Source organism: Aquarana catesbeiana, linkage group LG01 (genome assembly GCF_042186555.1).
Source record: "Aquarana catesbeiana isolate 2022-GZ linkage group LG01, ASM4218655v1, whole genome shotgun sequence".
NCBI classification, from domain to species: domain Eukaryota; kingdom Metazoa; phylum Chordata; class Amphibia; order Anura; family Ranidae; genus Aquarana; species Aquarana catesbeiana.
This window is the reverse complement of record NC_133324.1, coordinates 555,648,317-555,673,368: the sequence shown is the minus strand read 5'-3', so window position 1 is coordinate 555,673,368 and position 25,052 is coordinate 555,648,317. Positions and strand designations below refer to the sequence as shown.

General features: G+C 39.8%; 1 protein-coding gene across 4 annotated transcripts in view; it reads right to left on the bottom strand.

Annotated features, from left to right (window-relative positions):
• The window catches only part of CRLF1 (cytokine receptor like factor 1), a 240,440-nt gene that overhangs the window by 109,046 nt on the left and 106,342 nt on the right, over nucleotides 1–25,052 (bottom strand). For all 4 annotated transcript variants that reach the window (XR_012235660.1, XM_073595878.1, XM_073595987.1 and 1 more), the window contains exon 3: nucleotides 11–140. Coding sequence is in view for 3 of the 4 variants with exons in the window: in XM_073595878.1 (XP_073451979.1) it covers nucleotides 11–140 (130 nt within the window). In the remaining variant the exon portion in view is untranslated. The remainder of the gene's footprint in view (nucleotides 1–10; nucleotides 141–25,052) is intronic.

The window sequence follows — 25,052 nt, the reverse complement described above, 5'->3', positions numbered from 1 at the left end:
TGCACAGTACCTGAGCTTGTATTTCAGGGTATAGTTGGTGTGTAGGTAGGTTTCTCCTTCACTACCTGGAACCCACTTGCAGGTAAGGTCTTTCATATTCTTCGACCAGCAGGTAATATTGGTTGGTTTTTCAGGAGGTACTGTGCCAAAAAAAAAAAAAAAGCCATATTAGAAATATTAAAGAAAATCAAAAAAGCTTTCTTTCATATGGGACTCTATAATGGGGGGTTATTAACTAGCAAGGGAATAAAAAAATGAAGTAAATTTGGCATTGATCGGCTTGATCCTAACATATCCACCACTTGTGAATTATTCCCATTAGAAGGTTTTATGCGATTGAAGAAGGGTTTAAATACCGAAATCAGGAAAAATCTTCTCTAGTGCGTTCCCCACAATGTCATCCACTTTTTTATACTTGAAAATACATCTAGGTGTCCAAATAAAAGTAGGAGACAAGTGGCTATTGTGATCACTTGCAATTGTCTGGTTAGTAATATCAGCATCCTGGACCAAGCAGGGAGCCTGGCATTTAAAAAGCTAACATTTCAACTGAAATAAAAGAACATTTAACATACTGTGGTAATGCCAAACACTGCAACACATTTTAGATATCAACTTTGGAAAGCAGAAAAAAAGGCAACAATTTTAATCACTTAAGCCATGGACCATTTGGCTGGCCAAAGACCAGAGCGCTTTTTGCGATTCGGCACTGCGCTGTTTTAACTGACAATTGCGCAGTCGTGCGACGTGGCTCCCAAACAAAATTGACGTCCTCTTTTCCCCACAAGTAGAGCTTTCTTTTGGTGGTATTTGATCACCTCTTCGGTTTTTATTTTTTTGCGCTATAAACAAAAAAATAGCGACAATTTTGAAAAAAACACATTATTTTTTACTTTTTGCTATAATAAATATCCCCAAAAAATATATTAAAAATTTTTTTTTCCTCAGTTTAGGCCGATACGTATTCTTCATATTTTTGGTAAAAAAAATTGCAATAAGCGTTTATTGATTGGTTTGCGCAAAAGTTATAGCATCTACAAAATAGGGGATAGCTTTATGGCATTTTTATTAATAATTTTTTTTTACTAGTAATGACGGCGATCAGCAATTTTTATCATGACTGCAACATTATGGCGGACAGATCGGACACTTTTGGTGCTATTTTGGTACCATTCACATTTATACAGCGATCAGTGCGATTAAAAATGCATTGATTACTGTGTAAATGTGACTGCCAGTGAAGGGGTTAACTACTAGGGGGCAGTGAATCCACAGCCGGGCGCCCATAGTGACTATGCCGGCCCTACAGAGAGGAGGGGGAGACGAGTGGGGCTTTGTTCCCCCGCATCGCTGGACCCTGGGACAGGTAAATGTCTGATTATTAAAAGTCAGCAATTGCAGTATTTGTAGCTGCTGACTTTTATTTTTTTTTTCTTAAGCAGAACTCCGCTTTAAATACTGCAAAACATTTAATGCATGCAATATTTGCATTATTTGCACATGCACATGCATTATTTAATGTGTGTTTTTTTGTGAATTGACTGCTTCTGAGAAAAATACCACATGAGTTATTTTAACGCTAATACTCATGCAGTATTTAACTCTTAGCCCAGGTTCACACTACTGCGATGAGATATACTGCAAATTTGATCCATTTTTTGTCCTGTGTGAGGTGTGAATTTGCCTTGCATTTTGAGGTGGACAGGTGTGAATTTACCGCGATTTTAGCGTGAATTTACCAGGATTTTACTGCGAATTTCAGGAGGCAGACAGTGAACAATTCGCAGAGATGTGAACTGTGTGCTGCGAGTTTACTGCAAGTTGAACTGAAGCCTATGAAGATAAAATTAGCACTGCACCATAGGAATTTGCATCACACTCACAGTCAACACGCACAGGACCCTTTTAATGTCCTCGCACCGAGTTTGCAACGCATAGATGTGAACCACAGCCATGGAATACTATGCTTTTTACATGACCTGCGAATCTGTGTGTTCCTAAATGCATCAGACCCGCTGTAAACTCACATCAGTGTGAACCCAGGCTCAGTGAGCTCTGAGTCTTTTAAATAGAGCATTTTATAATATCTGTCTAATAACTGCAAAAAAAAAATATTGATTCTTCCAGAAATATAGTGTCTTGCACTCTCTGCCGGCAGTGTTACCTCAAGCAGTATTATCGGCCCTTGTTCAGTATACCTGAGTAAACTACAGAACACCCACCCCCCTTCATGTTATAGAGATGAGAAGAGGGGGAGATGTTCTGTTGTACTGACATAATTTCTATCCTAGGGTGACAACTCTGCTCCTCCAAATTTACAGTACTGAGCATTGTCATTTAACACCGGCAGGATCCTCAGGTGATAGCCAAGAAAAAAAGCCTAAAAAAATGAATGCAGCCACCACGTATGAGTATTGGTAAGTTGCATTTCATTCAGTTTTGGTCTTTAGATTATACTTTAAGATTTTTACTACATTTTTTTAAATAGCCAACTGTGGCCAAGAACAGTAAAATGTAATTAAATAGGAAACAATGTGCCTCCCATACTTTATATATCTTGAAGCTTTCGATATCAGAGTACTGTGCAGACGACTTTCCATTTATCAGTTTTTACCTAAACGTGGATTTACTTGTTTTGAAAGAAAAATTTTGTTGAATTTCAAGCAAAAGGTGAGTGGATCCATTGGTTTTTACTGTAAATAAGAAAAATGTACATGCAAAGAAAGCTTGTAGTAGATTAACAAGCACTACAAAGACAACTTAAACTATGAAATGAAAAAATAATTCTCAAACTAAAAAGTCAGCTAAACTGGTTTGTAAAGAAATAAATTAAATCCCGACAGCTATCCATTAACAGGCCCACTAAAATGTATCGTATACTGTTTAGCACTGAAAAGCAAAGATTTGCTGGAACATCCACCTAGGAAACTATATTGTTTTAAGTAAGTCAATTTTGATAAAATAAAATAAAGCACAACTGACACACTGACACATTCCTCGAAAAGAAAATATTCTATCATATTACGTATACATATGTGATGAAAGATTTTCTTGTATTCTGGGGTTTTTTACAAAATAAGCTTTAATCCCTCAGCATATCATTCTGACATTACGGTATTCTTGCACAGTACCTAGTTTGATCCATATGGATAAAAAGGCTATACGCAGCAAAGGATGATTTCACACTGCTCCATGTCCTCATAATCGAGTTCAGTATATGTGCACAATTGAATTGTATCAGTTAACAAAATCATAAACACCATCATCATTATTCACTCTAATGTCAAAGCAGAAGAGAGTAATGAATCAAAGCTGCTTCATTTTCAAATGAAATGATATGCTCTTTTGAACTCCTCTTAATTAATACTTCTCCCATATGTTTTTTGCAGAGGAATATGTGGGGGCTGATTAATCAAAGATGTGAGTTTCATGCTAGCCTATGCTCATTTTAAATACACAGTCATTCTCTAGGTAATTAAGAATATAATGTTAAATACTTTTGACCTAAACCTGATTCAAAGTAAACATAGGTCAGGTTTGTAATAAATCTAATTTATGTGCAATCCCTGACCCAACTAGAGATGTTCTAATCGGATATTACGTTTTATAATGCATTAATGCAAAATAAATCAAATGTTTGTATAGTTGGAGACAAGCCATGCAATGCTAAATAAGAGAAAAAGCATAAGGATTTACCAGGAGAGCACACTAGACATACATACACCCCCCCAGCTAAAATGATCCAGCCTATGGAGGAGATTTACTAAAACTGGTGCATGCAGAATCCGGTGCAGCTGTGCATGGTAGACAATTAGCATCTAATTTCAGCTTGTTCATTAAAGCTTTGCCAATAAAACCTGGAACCTGATTGGTTTCTTTGCAGAGCTGCACCAGATTTAGCACTCTCTGGTTTTAGTAAATAATCCCCATGTGTCTATCAATATCTGCATGGAGGGATTTTTTTTAATTTATACTAATAAAAGTCATGTATTTCATTTCTTGTAATATGGCAATCATCCCAAAATATCACTACAGTTGGGGGTGACTAAATTAACAAATGCAGATTTTTTCTTCTGGGTTACTAGAGTATGTTTTAGAGAATTTTGGGCCCTTCTTATGGAAATGCTAGCCCACTGTGATGGGGATCCAGACAAATATTTTAAAGCAGGAGCCAGCTTGCTCACTGTCCCTCTTCCAGTAGAGATACCCCTTCATATTTGTGCTGGGATCCTAACCCAGCTATTACTGGAGTGATCAGGCAAACTGGCTACACAGCAGGTTTAATAGATCTGTCTGGCAGTACATCTAACTGCTTATTGAACTGCAGACCAAAAACTAATGTCACGTGGGTGATAACTGGGTCATAACTAGAAAATCACAAGGCCCTATAGCAAAAAATTTTAATGGGCCCCTAACATGAAAAAAAAACAAACACTATTTTACAACCCCCTAGTTACCTTGGCAGATGATGAAAAGCTAGATGTTGTGGTGATTCTGAGGTAAGTATGAATCTATGAGGATGGGGCTAGAGGCTAGAGAAAAATGATGTGTACATTTTATGTGTGACTGATAATAATGACAAGACCAACTTGTAAAAGAAAAACATAAATACCTATCTAGCAGACAAAAGGCCTAAAACGTAACTGTATTGCAGGTCTCTGGCCACTGCTGATTTCCAAAACTCCTGGGTGTGTCCTATACCTTATTCCACTATGCACACCGTGATTCCTCTTGTGGATCCCTATTATACTATAGACATGTGCGCCGTCAATAAATTAATTTCGTTTCGTTGCGTTTCATATTAGAATTAATTTGTATTTCATAATTTGTGTCTGAAATTCCGTACGAAATACGTTTGTTAACTTTTCGTAACAATTACGAATGTTTGTTATGATGAATTTATCATTATGAGGGGCTCCCACCATCCCTATGCTGTGCTGACTTCCTGGGTTTTTAACTTTTAGGTTTGTTAACTTTTCGTGACAATTACGAATGTTCGTTATGATGAATTTATCATTACGAGGGGCTCCCACCATCCCTGTGCTGTGCTGACTTCCTTAGTTTTTAACTTTTAGGTTCGTTAACTTTTCGTAACAATTACGAATGTACGTTAGGAATATGGATCCGAAATTCATAAACAAAATTTCGTATTTAGTACAAAATTCGGAATCATAGCAATTCGTATTTCGGATCCTCCCAAATGTACGAATTTACAGAAATTCGTACGAATTTTCGATTCGTACAAAACGAATCGCACATGTCTATTATACTACTGGGTCCTATAGCCAAAGAAAGCACAGTCCATAGGTAATAGACACACCCAGAAATGTCAGATACTAGCAGCAGTCAGAGATCTGCAATACAGCAAAGTTTTAGTCCTGCTGGAAAGCTATTTATCTTCTTTTTAAAAGGTGGTCTTAGAATCCCCAGAAAAAGCTAGTGGCAGGGTTGCTTTAAGGGGGCTTTATTCCTAAGAATAAATCCCCTTTTGATTAAGAGTCCTAATGACACTGGTGCAATGCCCCCCTGTTAGACTCATGTACCGCACAGTGTTCAGAATGGTGCATACAATGTACATCACAGCACACAGAATGATGATGTGTGGAACAAGGAATGTACAGCACTCTGTAAAGAATGAGGTGATGAGAAATGTAAAACATCCAGTACAGTGTACAGAAGGAGTCAATATGGAATAGGGAATGTATAGGACTGCATACAGAATAGGACAACGTAAAATGGGGAATGCACACACAGAATGGGATGTTGTGGAATATAATTTGTACTGCCAAGCATACAGAATGGATTCATGTGAAACAAAAACTATAGCACAGGGTATAGGATGGAGTACTGTGGAGTATAAAATGTACAGAACAGAGCATAGTAAAGAGTGGTATGGAATATAAAATGTACAGCCAAGGGTCCAGAATGAGTCAGTATCAGATATAAAATCTACAGCACAGAGTATTGAATCTAGCAGGTGCATTGAATGAGCCAATACAAAATAGGAAATGTACAGCATGGCATAAGGAATGAGATAATGAGGAATAGGAAATACAAGGAATGGCACACAGAATTAGAAAGTGAATATACAGAAGGTGAATATTCACTAACAAGTGAAATCTAAAGCAAAAAAGCAGTGGCTTAAAAGTGAGATAAGCACTATAACAATAAATAAACAAAAGAGCCGGCCGGCTAGCGAACACCCGTCCTCTCAAGAACTTAGCACGATGACGTCAGCACAACACTCCTCCCAACGCACGTTTCGTCACAAACTGAATTCTTCCTGGGGCGTCAGTTTGTGATGAAACGCACATTGGGAGGAGTGGCATGCTGACGTATTCGTGCTGATTTCCCGAGAGCACAGGTGTTCGCTAGCCGGCCAGTTCTTTTATCATTTATGCCATTTTCGATGCATTCTTTGTAAGTGCAATTTTTTATCTTATTAACCTCCCTGGCGGTATGATTATTTCGGATTTTAGGTGCTGAAAGCGGTACCATTATTTTGCATGGAAATTTGGCGTTTTATATTGTAGGTCTGTAAATCTTAACAATAACACACTTAAATCTGTCCAAACCAGAGTCTAGTAGATATCCCAGGTATGATAAAGTTTGAAACACAAAAACATAAATTATAATATAATAAATAAAAATAAATAATTAAAAAAAAAAAAAAATAGTAATAAAATACATTTCCCCACAATTCACTATCGCTCAATTCTGCAAGTGTTCTAATTTACTATCGCTGTTTTCTAGCTGGTCTAAAGCCACTTTTGACGTAAAGGGACACTTTTTGGTTGCTATGGACAATCTCCAGTTTCCAGGCAGAAAGAACAGTGTATATCATGTAAAACTGCATGCAGGGCACTGGACAAAGCACTGGGGACAAAAGGGATGTGAAATCATTTCATACAGTACTGTAATCTGTAAGATTACAGTACTGTATGTGTTATGATTTTTACTTTTTTTTTAATTTGCCGCCAGGCTCTGCCCCCGTGCGTCGCGCCGCTCGCAGGGAACGGAGCCTGGCATGGAGAGGCTTCGGAGGAGGACGGAGCCCTCGGACACTGCGGGGGACATCGCAGGATCCCGGGGACAAGGTAAGTAACGCCGCCCCAGGATCCTGCAATGCGATCCCGAGTGTGGCTCGGGGTTTCCGCTAATGGTACTGAATTTTAACCCCGAGCCACACTCGGGAAAACCGCCAGGGAGGTTAACCTCCCTGGCGGTATGATTATTTCATATTTTTCAGGCTGAAAGCGGTACAATTATTTTGCATGGAAATTTGGCATTTTATATTGTGGGCCTGTAATTCTTAGGAATAACTCACTTAAATCTGTCCAAACAAGAGTCTAGTAGACATCTCGGGTATGATAAAGTTAAAGTAAACACGAAATCATAAATTATAATATAATAAATAACTATAAATAATTATACCAAATAATAATATAATAATAATAAAAACTATTCAATAATGTAATCAAATCAAAAACACTGAAGTTTGCTCAGTTGCAGAATTGTCGCTGTCATTACTCTTCAGTGTTTGATGACGGATCTCCCCACAAATCACTATCGCTCAATTCTGCGAGTGATTCTAATTTATTATCGCTGTTTTCTAGCTGGTCTAAAACCACTTTTGATGTAAAGGGATGGTTTTGGTTGCTATGGACAATCTCCAGTTTACAGGCAGAAAGAACAGTTTTTATAATATAAAACTGCATGCAGGGCACTGCATAAACCACTAGGGACAAAGGGGATGTGAAATAATTTCATACAGTAATGTAATCTGTAAGATTACAGTATACTGTATGTATTGTGTGTGTTTCACTTTTTGAATTTGGCGCCGTTCTCTGTCCCCGTGCGTCGCAACGCTCGCAGGGAACAGAGCTCGGCTCTGTGATGAATCGAGCGGAGGACGAGCCGCTCACACTGCAGGGAGACATCGCAGGATCCAGGGGACAAGGTAAGTAAGCTCTTCCTGGATCCTGCGATGCGATCCCGAGTCTGGCTCGGGGTTACCTCTTTTGGTTCTGAAATTTTACCCTGAGCCAGACGCGGGAATACCGCCAGGGAGGTTAAACCTGTGTATTACATATTACACTACGGTGAGTTCTCTTTTTTTGAGTAATACTGCTTTGTCAATGGCAATCAGATAACGGAGTCGCCCTATCCCTGACTGATGTCCTGTTTATTGCATACCAAGAATCACTGTGTGTTGGCAATTTCCATCCCTTGGATAAAGGCCCTGGCTGGGTTGTAAGCCACAAGCACGATTTAGCTTGCTTCTGGTAAGCTTGCATTTCATGTGGTGGAGGTTCACAAATCTGAGTGGTGTTCAGGTGCTCTTTCAACCAGACTCAATGTATAACATATGCACATTCACCTGAGTTTGAAGGACTTTATATGATCAATCACACTAAAATTATCATTTATGGTTTTTGGTTCATTTACTGTCATTTTTATGTATGTTAATATTAGCACGGCTTCATATGTTTATGAATATACAGAATGGAATGTGGAATGCAGCGGTGTGGAATAGGGAACGTATAGCATGGCATATGGTGTATGGCGGTATGGAATAGTGAATGTAGAGACTGGCATGCAGAGCAAGGGGCACAAAAAACTAATAATAATAATAATTTTTAAAGTTACCAAACGAATAGGTATTAGTAATCGATGAAATTATTGACACTAGACTACCAGTATTTTAATTTACTTGGGCTATAGGTGTCTCCTGGAATTTTCCTGCTTTCATTACTAGTCTTAGGTGTTGTAATAGTCCTCCAAAAATACTTAATATCAACAAGTACAACTTTATTTAGTTAGCGCTATTTTCACAGTATTACTGCTTCTGAAATCTGTGCAGATTTGCAAGTATATGAAGACGACTAACAATAATGCTACAGTATTCTATTTAACCATGTTAACCTATTTTTATTTAACATTTGGGTATGTTACCTTTTATGATTGCTTAGAACAGCACAGTCTAGACTAACTCATATTATGTACAGAGGATGCTATGTTCTTTTGTTCACTCACTCAATGTGCTTTAATACCCTGTGGATAATTTTGTTCTAATTTGGCTCAAATGTCCAGATTTATGAAAGAGATAATTTGTACACAGACCTGATATTATTTATTTTTGAAAATTGGCAGACATAAAAAATGAAATACATTTTTTTGTCAGCATGGACATTTTATTATCCTGTTGATAAGAAGAATCAACACTGAGGAATGCATTGGATAGGTCAGTGGCATACGGATTCTTATAAATATGTTTTTTCCCAAGTTTTAACAGCAAATGTGGCTTAGTGTATTTACTGCCATTAAATGTATATATATAAAATATAATAATAAAATACATATATGATTGAGGATGTTGAAATAAGGACACCTTTCACATTCTGGCATGAAGGTGCAGACCTCTTGTTATTCTTGTACCAATAATTTCATGTCTTTTACATTGGACCAGCCTTGATGTTTACTTGCAGAGTCTATTATACTTCTAAAAATCTTATGACTTATTGAAATAGTGCATGTTTGTAATTTAACAATAATTCAAACTTTGTTTTGAAATCAGAAAAATAAATGTTATAATGAGCAAGACAAATATTCAAGATATTTAATCTTATGTAGGCAGTTTGCGACTATTATTTACATATGTAAGTACATGTACATGTTGAAATTTAGTTACGTTTCAGGGCCTGAATTACTAATGCATGAAATGAGGCAAAATACAATTCTGTAAACACTAAGTGCCCCTACTGCCATCTTTTTTCTTACCATAAAAAGTAACCAGTGTGAATGTCATATTCAACAAAGCTATGTGACGTGCAATAGAGAAGTGCAGACTGCAGCAACTCATATCAGCTAAACACATTTAGGTTGCTGGAGTCAGATCTATAAAGGGATTTTGAGAGGTTGCAATGGGTTACAATGCTTTGCACATTGTTGCACATTAAGTCCATAAGTTTGTCATAATGGAGAATATTAGAAATATGAGGTGCCTTTATATGAAGATCTCACAGTTAGACAGAATACAGTCAGTTTATAAAAACTTTCTTTCATATTACCCACTTATCTCTTTTTTTTACATGTCACGTCAACATTACAACTTGTTATGTTGAACTTTTATATGCTGGAGGGAAAAAAGTAATTTTTTAAATATTATATTGCATTATAGGAATTACCTCACTTGGCATGGCAATGGCTGTGGTTGGTTGGGTGGCAGATTAGGAGATATCTTTGATGCTGAAAGTCCTCTGAGAGGCTGTGAGAAACATTTGGCTTTGGCATTAAACATACATAGCTACATGAAACTATGGTAAAGAGAACACTGCTAAACAACACTTGCAATCCAAAAGAAGAAAGGATAAATACAATCGGTAAGGGAGACTTTACAGCAGTTTGTGTCCTACAAAAACATCAAGTGAAGCAAATATAAAGGCAGCTTTTCCTTTGGCTGAAAATGTGGGATTAAATGGGTTTCTCTGTGATGCTGATGCATGCTTGGTATATGTAATTCAAGAGAGTTGGCTTTAAAAAACTAGGCACCAGTGCAGTATTGATGGATTCTAAGCTTTTATTTTGCTGCAGCTAGGCACAGAGACATTCGTTCTGATAGAAATTTAGAGACTGTAATTTGTATGTAAATAAAATTATAATTCTTGGGAACCATTAAGCTTACCAACACTATAGGCAAAGCAAACAGAATATTGGCATGCATTAAAAGGGGGATCAACTCCAGAAATAAAACAATAATTCTCCCACTCTACAAGACTCTGGTCCGGCTGCACCTAGAGTATGCTGTCCAGTTCTGTGCACCAGTCCTCAGGAAGGATGTACTGGAAATGGAGCGAGTACAAAGAAGGGCAACAAAGCTAATAAAGGGTCTGGAGGATATTAGTTATAAGGAAAGGTTGCAAGCACTGAACTTATTCTCACTGGAGAAGAGACGCTTGAGAGGGATATGATTTAAATTTATAAATACAGTACTGGTAACCCCACAATAGAGATACAACTTTTTTGTGGAAGGGAGTTTAACAAGACATGTGGCCACTCATTAAAATTAGAATAAAAGAGGTTTACCCTTAACCACTTGACCACTGGGCACTTAAACCCCCTTCCTAACCAGACCAATTTTCAGCTTTCGGTGCTCTCACATTTTGAATGACAATTTCTCAGTAATGCAACACTGTACCTATATGAAATTTTTGTCCTTTTTTTCCATATTTTTTCCAAATAGAGCTTGCTTTTGGTGGTATTTAATCACAGCTGGGTTTTTTCATTTTTGCACTATAAAAGAAAAAAGACCGAAAATTTTCTAAAAAAAATTTTCTTTGTTTCTTGTATAAAATTGCGCAAATTAGTAATTTTTCTTCATAAATTTTGGCCAAAACTTATACTGCTACATATCTTTGGTAAAAATAATCCAAATCGGTGTATATTGTTTGGTCTTTGTGAAAGTTATAGAGTTCACAAGCTATGGTGCCAATCTCTGAAAATTGATCACACCTGATGATCACACCTGATGTATTGACAGCCTATCTCATTCCCTGAGACCCTAACAAGCCAGGAAAGTACAAAAAATGACCCATTTTTGGAAAGTAGACATTCCAAGGTATTTAGTAAGAGGCATAGTGAGTTTTTTTAAGTTGTAATTTTTTCCCACAATGCTTTGCAATATCAAGATTTGTTTTTCTGGGGTTTTTTTTCACAAAATTGTTATATTATCAAGTTATTTCTCACACACACAGCATATGCATAGCACAAATTACACCCCAAAACACATTCTACTACTCCTCCTGAGTATCGCAATACCACATGTGTGAGATTTTTACACAGCATGACCACATACAGAGGCCCAACATGCAGGGAGCACCATCAGGCATTCTTGGAGCATAAATTACACATATAATTTCTACCTCTTACAACTTTGAAGGCTCTGGAGCACCAGGACAATGGAAACGCCCCTAAAATGACCCCATTTTGTAAATAAAACAAGCCAATGTATAATCTATGAGGCATAATTAATCTTTTGAACATGTTATTTTTTCTACAAGTTTTTGAAAAATGTGTAAAGAAAATGAAAACGCATTTTTTTTACACAGAGTTGTCCATTTATACAATATTTCTAACACATAGCATGTACATACCAAAAAATTACACCCCAAAATAGATTCTCCCACTCCTCCAGAGTACGGCAATACCACATGTGGGTGACTTTTACACAGCCTGGCCACATAGAGAGGCCCAAGATGCAGGGGGCACCATCAGGTGTTCCAGGGGCATAAGTTTCAAATCTAATTTGACTACCTATTACACTTTTGTGAGGCACTCTAGTGGCATAGATGTGGCATGGATGCAAACTGATGTGGCATGGATGAGCATGAATGGGGATGGATGAGCCGTGGATAGGGATGGCTGAGCATGAATGAGTATGGCTGAGTACAGCTGGGTACGGCTGAGTACAGCTGGGTACGGCTGAGTACAGCTGGGTATGGCTAAGTATGGCTGGGTACGGCTGAGTATGGCTGGGTATGGTTGGGTATGGCTGAGTATGGCTGGGTACGGCTGAGTATGGCTGGGTACGGCTGAGTATGGCTGGGTATGGCTGAGTATGGCTGGGTATGGCTGAGTATGGCTGAGTTTGACTGGGTATGGCTGAGTATGACTGAGTATGACTGGGTATGGATGGGGGTGGATGGGATGGCTGAGCATGGATGGATGGATGAGTATTGCTGAGTATGGATGGATGGCTGAGCATGGATGGATGAGTATTGCTGAGTATGGATGGATGGGTATTGCTGAGCATGGATAGATGGATGAGTATTGCTGAGTATGGATGGATGGATGAGCATGGATGAATATTGCTGATTAGGGATGGATGGATGAGCACGGATGAGTATTGCTGATTAGGGATGGATGGCTGAGCATGGATGACTATTGCTGATTAGGGATGGATGGCTGAGCATGGATGGATGGATGGCTGAATTTGTCACATATCAGCGCTGTGGGCACTACAGATCCAGCCCAAAGCGGATCCAGCCCACAGCACTGCAGCACCTGATCTCTCCCCTCTCCGCTCACACTGTACCGATCGGTACAGAGAGGGGAGGGAGGAACCGGATATGATGCAGGTGTTTTTACAAGTGAGCTATCAGCGGCCATTTACCTTGATGCGCCAGATCCTCTGGACCCGGCGGTCACGACGGATATGCCCAGGGGGCGTGCGAGAGCGTGATTCTTGGGGAACGTCAATGTATGCCCTCCCAGAGTTATCGAGCCCCGCTGTAGCCGTCATTCGGCTATGGCACGCTCGTTAACTGGTTAAACTACTTAGAGGGTTCTTTACTGTAAGAGGGGCAAGGATGTGGAATACCCTTCCACAGGCGGTGGTATCAGCGGGGAGCATCGATAGTTTCAAAAAACTATTAGATAAGCACCTGAATTTCGCCACATACAGGGATATACAATGTAATATTGACATATAATCACACACATAGGTTGGACTTGATGAACTTGTGTCTTTTTTCAACCTCACCTACTATGTAACTATGTAACATTAGTCAGGGCTGTTTTTGTTAAATAATGAGAGTGGAAGCCAGCTTGGACAGGGTCCACAAGTGAGTCTGAGGGAAGAAAGCTTGACATTTTCATATATTTGTGTTTTTTAAGGAGTTTAGAGGAAAGGAGAAGAAAAACCAGGTGATGACAGGAGAGACATGAGAGGTCCAGAGAAGGTTTTTTTTAACCATTATTTAAATAAAACATGCTTGAAAGAAAATGGGCAGGAGACACTGCAGAGAAAAAGGTGAAAGAGAGATATAGGTGTAGTAATAAAGAGAGGTGAGATAAGGTGAACTGCAATAGAATCAAGACAGTTGGTGGGATTCTAAGAAGAGGCTGTCTGTTTTTTGTTTTTTTTACCGGGGACACAAAAAGTGCTAAAATGGTGACCAGGTTAGACTGTGTGTGAAAATTATTGACTTAATTTCCTGTTTTATCACATTTTTTATTTTAGCAAATGGCAAAGTATTTACAGTGGCACTAAATACATTTGATCAGGAAGAAGATAAAGTAAAGGGAAAAATTTGAGTTTGAAAAAGATTGTTTTGCAGGTAACAGTTGTCATAAGGAATGTTGTACTATTAAAACTAGTTATGCTTACTCCAGTGTAAAAAAAATAGTCGATAACTCTTGATCAATTGTGTAAGTAGCTTGTCAGGGATGCCAAATTGTAAGCAAGCTTTTATTTCCCCAAGAAAGATGCTATATCATCTAGTTCTGCATAAATGTGTGTATACAGGCATTGTATTGGATAATATGACATTCTGTAACATTTAGCAGCTGCCAAATAAATGGGAGAGACTGATGATAAACGGTGCTCTTATATAACCCATGAGTCACTGTATTTTATGTTTCATGGATTTTTTAACTTATTAAACAACATTTTAGTAGTTCATCTAAGGTACCTAATTACGGACAGAAATGTCAGCCGGTATATGCTAAGAGGCGAGAGCTTTCAAACTAGCTCGACCAAAGAGGTTTAAAGTTGACCTATGTTAACATTTTTGCTGTTATGGATTAATAAAAAGAAGAAACAGAAGTACTGATATACTTACCTTTGCTCAAGAAAATGCTGCTCCAGTTTTCTTTCTGTACAATGCACATGAAAAAGCCAAGGCATTTGGCTGAAAGGGAGGATTAGCCAAGTCGAATTCCAATCCTTCTTTCAACAGAAGATCGGCGGTAAGATCTCAAGCTGCAGAAAGCATATCACCAAAAGTATGGCTTTGGTCCTGAGACCAACTGTGGAGACAGTCTGGAGCAGCATTTCTTCCAAGAAAGAATAGTATTTCAATATGTTTGTTACTCTTCTTTTATATATCCCATCACATATACATCAACAAGGCTTTTAACATTTGGATACAGGTCCACAGTAAGCAGATTGTGTTTAAAGCTTATGTAAAGGCAGAACATTTTCTTTTAGTTTTGATAAAGGTGAAGAAAGGTTAGACTATAAGGCTGATTTTGAGAATGTTCACTCAAGAAAATACTTTAATTATCCAATCATATGCAGGTGAAAATAATGGTGCCATGGTGTCTCTTTTTTTTTTTTTACTATCTTTGTCTCTGCTGCTGTTCTCCTTATTTGTCCTGGAAACCACTGTACCTGAGAGAGAACTTGTGGAAAATCCAAAATGTTAATGTCACCACTGAATTATTTTAAATGTTTACACATTTATAAACTAAGAATATTTTTTGTACAAAAATGTCTTCTTACATGTGAGTTGACTGATGCTCAGGGCACTCACTCTCTTTCTGTTGTAAGAGCCGGCTGCTAGGTGGCAAGGCTAAGCACTGAAAGAACACTAAAAAGGTACAAGAGCTGCCTGTTTGTTTTGGGAAACCCACTAGGGTCACCCTGTTGGTCAGGAACTGACACGAGTTAATTTTGAAACTCAGCTAAACAGATGTATTGTAGCTGTAGCTGTCTGCAGATGACTTGCCCAACTACCTCTGCTTTATCAGGTGTAGATTTGAGAGAATGGTTCGGCCCGAGCATGAGATCGGGCTGATTATTGGCTGTTCGCCTGTTCAATTAACATCCAAATAATCGGGAGCTGTTTGACCGTTTGCTTTGCTCACCAATGACACCACCGCACAGTGCATTGTAAGCCCTGATTGGCTAAAGCCAGGGCCGATCCTGGCCGGGGTGCACAGGGTGCACCGCACCCCAGTGCTGTAATTTGTTTGCAGAAGAGGGGCGCCGAAGCTGACTTGCACACACTGGTTGCTCACTTCACTTGCTAAAATTGCCGGCCGCTCGGCTGCCTGCCTTGCTGTGAGTTACATTGAGTGACTCCATCCCTGCACTGCACCAGCGTCCAGACCGGTCAAGGAACTTGTTTGCAAGTAAGTCTGTTGTGCCCATCAAACACAGCCACTGTTATGCCCATCAAACACAGCCACTGTTATGCTCATCAAACACAGCCACTGTTTTGCCCATCAAACACAGCCACTGTTGTGCCCATCAAACACAGCCACTGTTTTGCCCATCAAACACAGCCACTGTTTTGCCCATCAAACACAGCCACTGTTGTGCCCATCAAACACAGCCACTTTGTTGCCTATCAAACACAGCCACTGTTGTGCCTATAAAACACAGCCACTGTTGTGCCCATCAAAAGCTGCCACTCTGCCTATCAAAAGCTGCCACTGTACCATCAAAAGCTGACACTGTGCCCATCAAACACAGCCACTGTGCCATAAAACGCAGCCAATGTTCCATAAAACGCAGCCACTCTGCCATAAAACGCAACCAATGTGCCCATCAATTGCCCACTGTGCCCATCAAAAGCTGACACTGCCCATCAAACACAGCCACTGTGCCATCAAATGCAGCAACTGTGCCCATCAAAAGCTGACACTGTGCCCATCAAAAGCTGACACTGTGCCCATCAAACACAGCCACTGTGCCATAAAGCGCAGCCACTGTGCCCATCAAAAGCTGACACTGTGCCCATCAAACACAGCCACTGTGCCATAAAACGCAGCCACTGTGCCATAAAATGCAGCCAATGTGCCATTACATGCAGCCACTATGCCCACCAAACGCCCACTGTGCCCATCAAAAGCTGCCACTATGCCCATCAAAAGCTGACATTGTGCCCATCAAACACAGCCACTGTGCCATTAAACACAGCCACTGTGCCATAAAACGCAGCCAATGTGCCATAAAACGTAGCCACTGTGCCCATCAAATGCCCACTGTGCCCATCAAAAGCTGACACTGTGCCCATCAAACACAGCCACTGTGCCCATTAGTCACAGCAACTGTGCCCATCAAACACGGCCACTGTGCCATCAAACGCAGCCACTGTGCCATCAAACGCAGCCACTGTGCCATCAAACGCAGCCAATGTGCCATTAAACACAGCTGCTGTGCCCATCAAACGCCCACTGTGCCCATCAAAAGCTTACACTGTGCCCATCAAACACAGCCACTGTGCCATTAAACACAGCCAATGTGCCATAAAACGCAGCCAATGTGCCATAAAACGTAGCCACTGTGCCCATCAAATGCCCACTGTGCCCATCAAAAGCTGACACTGTGCCCATCAAACACAGCCACTGTGCCCATCAGACACAGCCACTGTGCCCATCAAACACAGCCACTGTGCCATCAAATGCAGCCACTGTGCCCATCAAACGCAGCCACTGTGCCATCAAAAGCAGCCACTGTGCCCATCAAATGCCCACTGTGCCCATCAAAAGCTGCCACTGTGCCCATCAAAAGCTCCCACTGTGCCCATCAAACGCCCACTGTGCCCATCAAAATCTGACACTGCCCATCAAACACAGCCACTGTGCCCATCAGACGCAGCCACTGTGCCATTAAATGCAGCCACTGTGCCATCAAACGCAGCCACTGTGTCAATAAATAAAACATTTATTTTGACTTGTCAAAGCCGTTAACCAAGTTATTGTCAAAGCAAAGTGGTGGGGCTTACAGATGGAGAGGTGGAGTTGTTGCCATAGAAACAGTAAAAGGGAGGAGTTAGTAAGATGATCACGCCCATGTGGGGGCACCAAAAATATTTCTGCACCCAGGCACCTGTGACCCTCGGATCAGCCCTGGCTGAAGCAATGAAATCTTTGCCCAATCAGGGCACATAGCAATGTCAGAGACATGATTGGAGAAAGTAATGATGGCTCTATCTAATCATGGTTTATTGCTCTTAGTCCAGCCCCACACTATAAAAATATTCTCCCCATAGCAGCCATTTGCAGTGTGATATTGGCGTGGAGAGAGGTAGAACAGGAATTTGTTCTGCTCTACTAGCGAATTAGTTTGCTATAGTGTGCTATTGTGATTCTATTGTCAGTGTAGAATATCTGTTTAGTGTGAATCTAGTGATAGTTCACTGTGAGTGTAGTGTGACCATTCAATTTTACTTTAGTGTCAGTTTTTGTGAGTGTAGTGTGACCATTCATTTTTACTTTACTGTCAGTTGAATTTGTCAGGGCAGAATTCCTGCAGTATACATCAGTGCGTTACTGCACGTTTAATGCAGTATATTTCAGTGCACTACTGTATGTTTAACGCAGTATATATCAGTGCGTTACTGCACATTTAATGCAGTATATATCTGTATGTTACTGCACATTTAATGCAGTATACAGTATCTCACAAAAGTGAGTACACCCCTCACATTTTTGTAAATATTTTATTATATTTTTTCATGTGACAACACTGAAGAAATGACACTTTGCTACAATGTAAAGTAGTGAGTGTACAGCTTGTAAAACAGTGTAAATAACTCAACATACAGTCATTATTGTCTAAACCACTGGCAACAAAAGTGAGTACACCTCTAAGTGAAAATGTCCAAATTAGGCCCAATTAGCCATTATTTTTGTAAATATTTTATTATTTCTTTTCATGTGGCTAATGAAAATGGCTTATTGGGCCCAATTTGGACATTTTCACTTAGGGACGTACTCTCTTTTGTTGCCAGCGGATTAGACATTAATGGCTGTGTGTTGCGTTATTTTGAGGGGACAGCAAATATATACTGTTATACGAACTGTACACTCACTACTTTACATTGTAACAACGTGTCATTTCTTCAGTGTTGTTAAATGAAAAGGTACAATAAAATATTTACAAAAATGTGAGGGGTGAACTCACTTTTGTGAGATACTGTATATCAGTGCGTTACTGCACGTTTAATGCAGTATAAATCAGGGCGTTACTGCACCTTTAACGCAGTATATTTCAGTGCGTTATTGCACGTTTAACGCAGTATATATCAGGGCGTTACTGCACATTTAACGCAGTATATTTCAGTGCGTTATTGCATGTTTAACGCAGTATATATCAGTGTGTTACTGCACATTTAACGCAGTATATACTGTATCAGTACATTACTGCGAACGAACAGTACATTAATACGAACTGTACACTCACTACTTTACATTGTAGCAACATGTCATTTCTTCAGTGTTGTTAAATGAAAAGGTACAATAAAATATTTACAAAAATGTGAGGGGTGAACTCACTTTTGTGAGATACTGTATATCAGTGCTTTATTGCACGTTTAACACAGTATATATCAGTGTGTTACTGCACATTTAACGCAGTATATATCAGGGCGTTACTGCACATTTAACGCAGTATATTTCAGTGCGTTATTGCGCGTTTAACGCAGTATATATCAGGGCGTTACTGCGCATTTAACGCAATATATTTCAGTACATTACTGCACATTTAACGCAGTATATATCAGTGCGTTACTGCACATTTAACACAGTACATTTCAGTGCATTACTGCACGTTTAACGCAGTACATATCAGTACATTACTGCACATTTAACGCAGTATATACTGTATCAGTACATTACTGCACGTTTAACACAGTACATATCAGTGCGTTACTGCACGTTTAACGCAGTATATTTCAGTGCGTTACTGCACGTTTAACACAGTATATTTCAGTGTGATAGTGCATGTTTACCACAGTATATTGCAGTGCGTCAGTGCAGTTGTACTGCAGTATATTGTAGTGTGGCGTTGGAGTGTGTCTGTGTAGTGAGTACGTTAAAGTAGTAGTAAGTTAAAGTGCACCAAACACCACTTTCCTTGTGCATCCACGTAAACATTTCCACACCATTATTAGATTTTGTTAAAAGGACCCACCCCCCCATCATGTCTGGAAGGTCAACAAGGAGAGGCAGACGTTCCCATGGCACTGTGGGGGGACAGCAGCGTATGTATCCACAGGCAAAGGTGGACATGGTCCGTCCTCAGGCAGGGTATCATTTCCTCTGTTTAGTGATGTTGCCTGTGCCATCCAGCAACAGTATGCAGAGGAGGTGGTGGAGCAGGTGGTGATGCATGCAAAACAGTGGGAGGAAGAGGAGGACTTCCTTTCTTCTCAAGTCCCGCTTTATGCAGACACCATTCTTCCTATGCCACAGAAAATACAAAAGGAGAGGGAGGAGGAGGATTCTGGGAGCTTTGGAGGCATTGAAGCAAGACCCTGTGACCTCAGTGACCCAGAGGAGTCTGCTTTTTATGCCTTCACAAACTTGCAGTGCATAGGCTCCCTCATTTTTTAAAGCCTGTGAAAGGACCTGAAAATACGTGGCATCAAGAAGAAGGATCCCTATTGGTTGGCAACCCTCCTTCACCACCGTTACAAGGGGAAAGTCTCTGAACTCATCCCGTCCACACAGAGGGAGCAGAAGATGTAATCTCTTGAGGACACCTTAAAGAGGAGTTTATGTAACGCCTTTCCTGACTGTGGTAGGTTACAGTCTGGTGGAAAACATAGTTTTGAGTCCTCTGTTGGTCAAGAGAGGAGCGGTGGAGAAGGGTGCCGCCTCAGTGATGCATTTCAAATTTCTTTTAGTACTCGGCGCCCAGGGATGTCAGCTACCACATCTCATCGGCAGCATCTTCATCCTATGGTAGGAGATTATCTAGGGGTGAAAACAGATACGGAGAGCTTTCCAGTTGACAATTCACTGGGTTACTGGATCGTGTGAATAGACCACTGGCCAGAACTTGCCCAGTATGCAATAGAGCTGCTGAGCTGCCCTGCATCCAGAGTGCTTTCCCAACGGGTATTCAGTGCCGATGGAGGTTTTGTGATAGGTAAGAGAGTGAATCTGTCCACAGACTCCGTGGACCAGCTGACATTTATCAAAATGAATCAGTCCTGGATTAGCAGCAGCTATCAAGCTCCTGATGCTGATGTTAATGATTAAGTGCTTTCTGGATCTGGAATCTCTGAAAGACTGTCTAGGCTGCCTAGCTTTGTGGCTGTTGATTTCATCTGTAAGAAATGTTTTGGTGTAGGTTTGACAGGTGCATATCATTGCAGTTTTTGACAGCAAGGCCAATTCTTGCTTTCATCAAGAGTACCTCTAAAGGGTTATGGTGTGAAGGCACCAAAGACACCCAAAGACCAATTTTTCTGCACCTGTTTACCAGGTGCATATCATTGCAATTTTTGACAGCAAGGCCAATTCTTGCTTACATCAAGAGTACCTCTAAAGGGTTATGGTGTGAAGGCACCACCGACATCCAAAGACCATTTTTTCTGCAACTGTTTGAGCGGGGCATCAAATTTCAATGTTTGACAGCAAGGCCAATTCTTGCTTTCATCAAAAGTACCTCTATAGGGTTATGGTGTGAAGGTAACACCAACGCCCAAAGACAAATTTTTGTCTGTTACTTCTATCCAAAGTCTGCGAAAGAGATACTAGAATTTAACCAAAAAATCTCTAATCTTGTTCCGAGTCTGCGAAAGAGACACCAGAATTTAATCAAAAAATCTCTAATCTTGTTCCGAGTACACTAAATTGTGATCTCATCGAACAGACTGGCTCCAAAAGCTGTTGTTTATAAAATAAAGAAAACTTGAATGGAAAATGTTATTTTTTTTGGCTTTATAAATGTCATTATTGCTGCAGCATGTTCTATACATGGTACAGATGTGCCACTTTACAGGCAGACTAAGGGAACCCCCAGGCACTACATTTAAAGTATTTTTTCATTTTTATTGTTATTTCTCATTTGATGCTTTCACTTTAAGCATCAATAAATCACTACTAATTTAAAAATGATGTTTTTTCACAAACTTTCTTTTCATTGATACATGTCCCCCAGGGCAGTACCTGGACCCCCATAACCATTGTATGCCCAATTACTTGCATATAGGCCTTCAAAATGGAAACTTTTGATTTTTCCAGTTCGGGTCCCATAGACTTTAATGGTGTTCGTTATTCGGTTCAGAACGTTTGCGATGTTCGAAAGTTCTGCCGCAAACCAAACAGGGGTCGTTTGGCCCATCTCTAATCATTTGTAGTCTCTCTGAGCTGTTGAGGGAGGGAAGCAGAGAAATATCTTTTCCATGGGCATGTCCAGGACACCAGGATGTTGTGGCAAAAGGAGTTAAAAGGACCTGGACCTGCATCTGAGCATAGTGAGTAAATAGGTACTCCGCTGCATGATTTGTTCTAACTGACAAACAATTTGTTGCTCAAACTTGTTGAGATTGTGGAGCAAGTGGTCTGGTGTCCTTCGTGAAGTGGCATACTGCTACCGAGAACTTTTTTAAAACAATCTACTGGGCTGGCCAGAACTAATTATTTAGGGGGGTCTATTTCACATTTTCACAGCTCTTACTGTGAAGAATCCTTTCTGTATGTAAAGGTTACATTTATTTTCCTCCAGATGTAAAGAGTGCCCCTTGTCCTCTGTAATGACCTGAAAGTGAATAACGTTGTGACCGGGATTCCCTCCTACAGAGAGCCCAGGCATTTTAGAATTCTTTACTAATATAGCAGCTCCACTTAGAGCAAATCCACTATGATGTAATCGAATGAGGAGGCAGAGAGACCTTTTCAAGAGCTGAAGGAAATGTTATATAAGGGACCAATGTTAGCCTCTCCCAACTTCAGTATCTTGTACAAATAAATGCCTCTGATGTTGATCTGGGAGCATTAATGGTCTATTAAATTAATGGGGAAGAAATTCAGTAATATAACTCAGTAATATAACTCCTAAACTAACCCCTGTAGAGAGAAGCTATTCAATACTGTAAAGTGGGCAATAGAGCAATTGAGGTGTTACATTTTGGGTAGACACCACCAACTTATTACAGACTACTCTCTACTATACTGGATGGCTCATAACAAAGGGAACAGTCCAAGGGTCACAGATGGTCTCTGGCTCTGCAGCAGTTTAAATGTATAAATTTAGACCAGGAACCCAGCAAGGGAATGTTGATGGACTGTTAGACGTCCACTGTATGTTAGCAAATAATGCTCCTTCCCACAGCTTTGAGCAGAGAGGGAGGGTAAGTGAGGCACTGATTGTGGATGGTGTATATGAGTCACCTAGGATTCTTACCTACACTTATAGCTAAGCAAATAGCCAAAAAGAGAATGCTAATAGCCGCAAAACCACTTAATTGAAGGTAATTACATGCAATATAGGATCCCAAACCTGTTAGTTGCCTGTTTATTGCCTTATGTATAGTGTTACAAAAGTTTATGTAACAGGTGGTTGTTAACGAAAAAACTAGAATGAATTGCAAAATATATACTTCTGGTAATAAACCTGCAAATATTCAGACAGAAATAAAATGCTACTATGTGACCACCAGTTTGAGAAATCAGGAAAAAAGTTCAGATCACAGCACTGTATGTTGCCCTGTTACCATTACACATGCAAAGCCAAGACAGTTGACCATTATGCTACAACTAGGTAATAAACAAAATAAATACAGTTTATGTTCACTGTAGTTGCTAAAACAACATAAATTGTGTGACCACAATTTCCCTTTTCTTGAGATTCCTCAGTCATCATAATATGTCTGGTCCCATCCCCTGTAACCCTCTGGACAGCCATTTTATCAGCTATTTAAGTTCTACCCAACCTCTAAATCATGCTTTTGTTACAAAGCTAAAAAGAAAATGGATGCGTAATCGAATAAACCATGGTGGCATGAGTTGAAATCAATTGAGGAGGCCACTACATAATTTCTTTAGGGCCAGAAAAAAAGTAAATTGATACCAACTTGCTTCTTTACTAAGACTGAAACTCCTGCAAAGGATGCAAATGAAGAAGCCAAGCTGCTAATAAAGAAAACCTTAATACTATATATGTCTGGGATTAACCTCCTTGGCGGTATTCCCGAGTCTGGTTCGGGGTGGATTTTCAGTACCAAAAGCGGTAACCACGAACCAGACTCGGGATCGCATCGCAGGATCCAGGAAGAGCTTACTTACCTTGTCCCCAGGATCTTGCAATGTCTCCCCGCAGTGTGAGCGAGCTGTCATCCGCTCGATCTATCACAGTGCCCAGGCTCCGTTCCCTGCAAGCATTGCGACGCACGGGGACGGAGAACGGTGCCAAATTCAAAAAGTAAAACATACAATACATATACAGTACACTGTAATTTTACAGATTACATTACTGTATCAATTTATTTCAACTTCCTTTTGTCCCTAGTGGTTTCTCCAGTGCCCTGCATGCAGTTTTATATTGTAAAAACTGTTCTTTTTGCCTAGAAACTGGAGATTGTTCATGGCAACCAAAACTGTCCCTTTAATCAAAAGCAGGTTTAGACCAGCTAGAAAACAGCGATAATAAATAAGAATCACTTGCAGAATTGAGCGACAGCGATTTGTGAGGAAATCCGTCATCAAACACTGAAAGTAATGACAGCGACAATTCTGCTGAGCAAATTTCAGTGTTTTTGATTTATTACATTATTGAATCATTTTTATTATTATTATTATATTATTATTTCTTATAATTATTTATTATATTATAATTTATGATTTAGTGTTTTAAACTTTATCATACCCGGGATGTCTACTAGACTCTTGTTTGGACAGATATAAGTGTGTTATTCCTAATGCCCTGTACACACGGTCAGATTTTCCGATGGAAAATGTGTGATAGGACCTTGTTGTCGGAAAATCCGACCGTGTGTGGGCTCCATCACACATTTTCCATCGGAATTTCCGACACACAAAGTTTGAGAGCAGGCTATAAAATTTTCCGACAACAAAATCCGTTGTCGGAAATTCCGATTGTGTGTACACAAATCCGACGCACAAAGTGCCACGCATGCTCAGAATAAATACACAGTCAAAAGCTATTGGCTACTGCCCCGTTTATAGACCCGACGTACATGTTTTACGTCACCACGTTCAGAACGATCGGATTTTCCGACAACTTTGTGTGACCATGTGTATGCAAGACAAGTTTGAGCCAACATCCGTCGGAAAAAATCCATGGATTTTGTTGTCGGAATGTCCGATCAATGTCCGACCGTGTGTACGGGGCATAATTATTACAGGCCTACAATATAACACGGCAAAATATTAATAATAATAAAATTCCATGCAAAATAATGGTACCGCTTTCAGCACCAAAAATTTGAAATAATCATACCGCCAGGGAGGTTAAAGAACCTTACATTTATATTTATATTGCTTTGGTGATTATGGAGGCTATAACTTTTTGG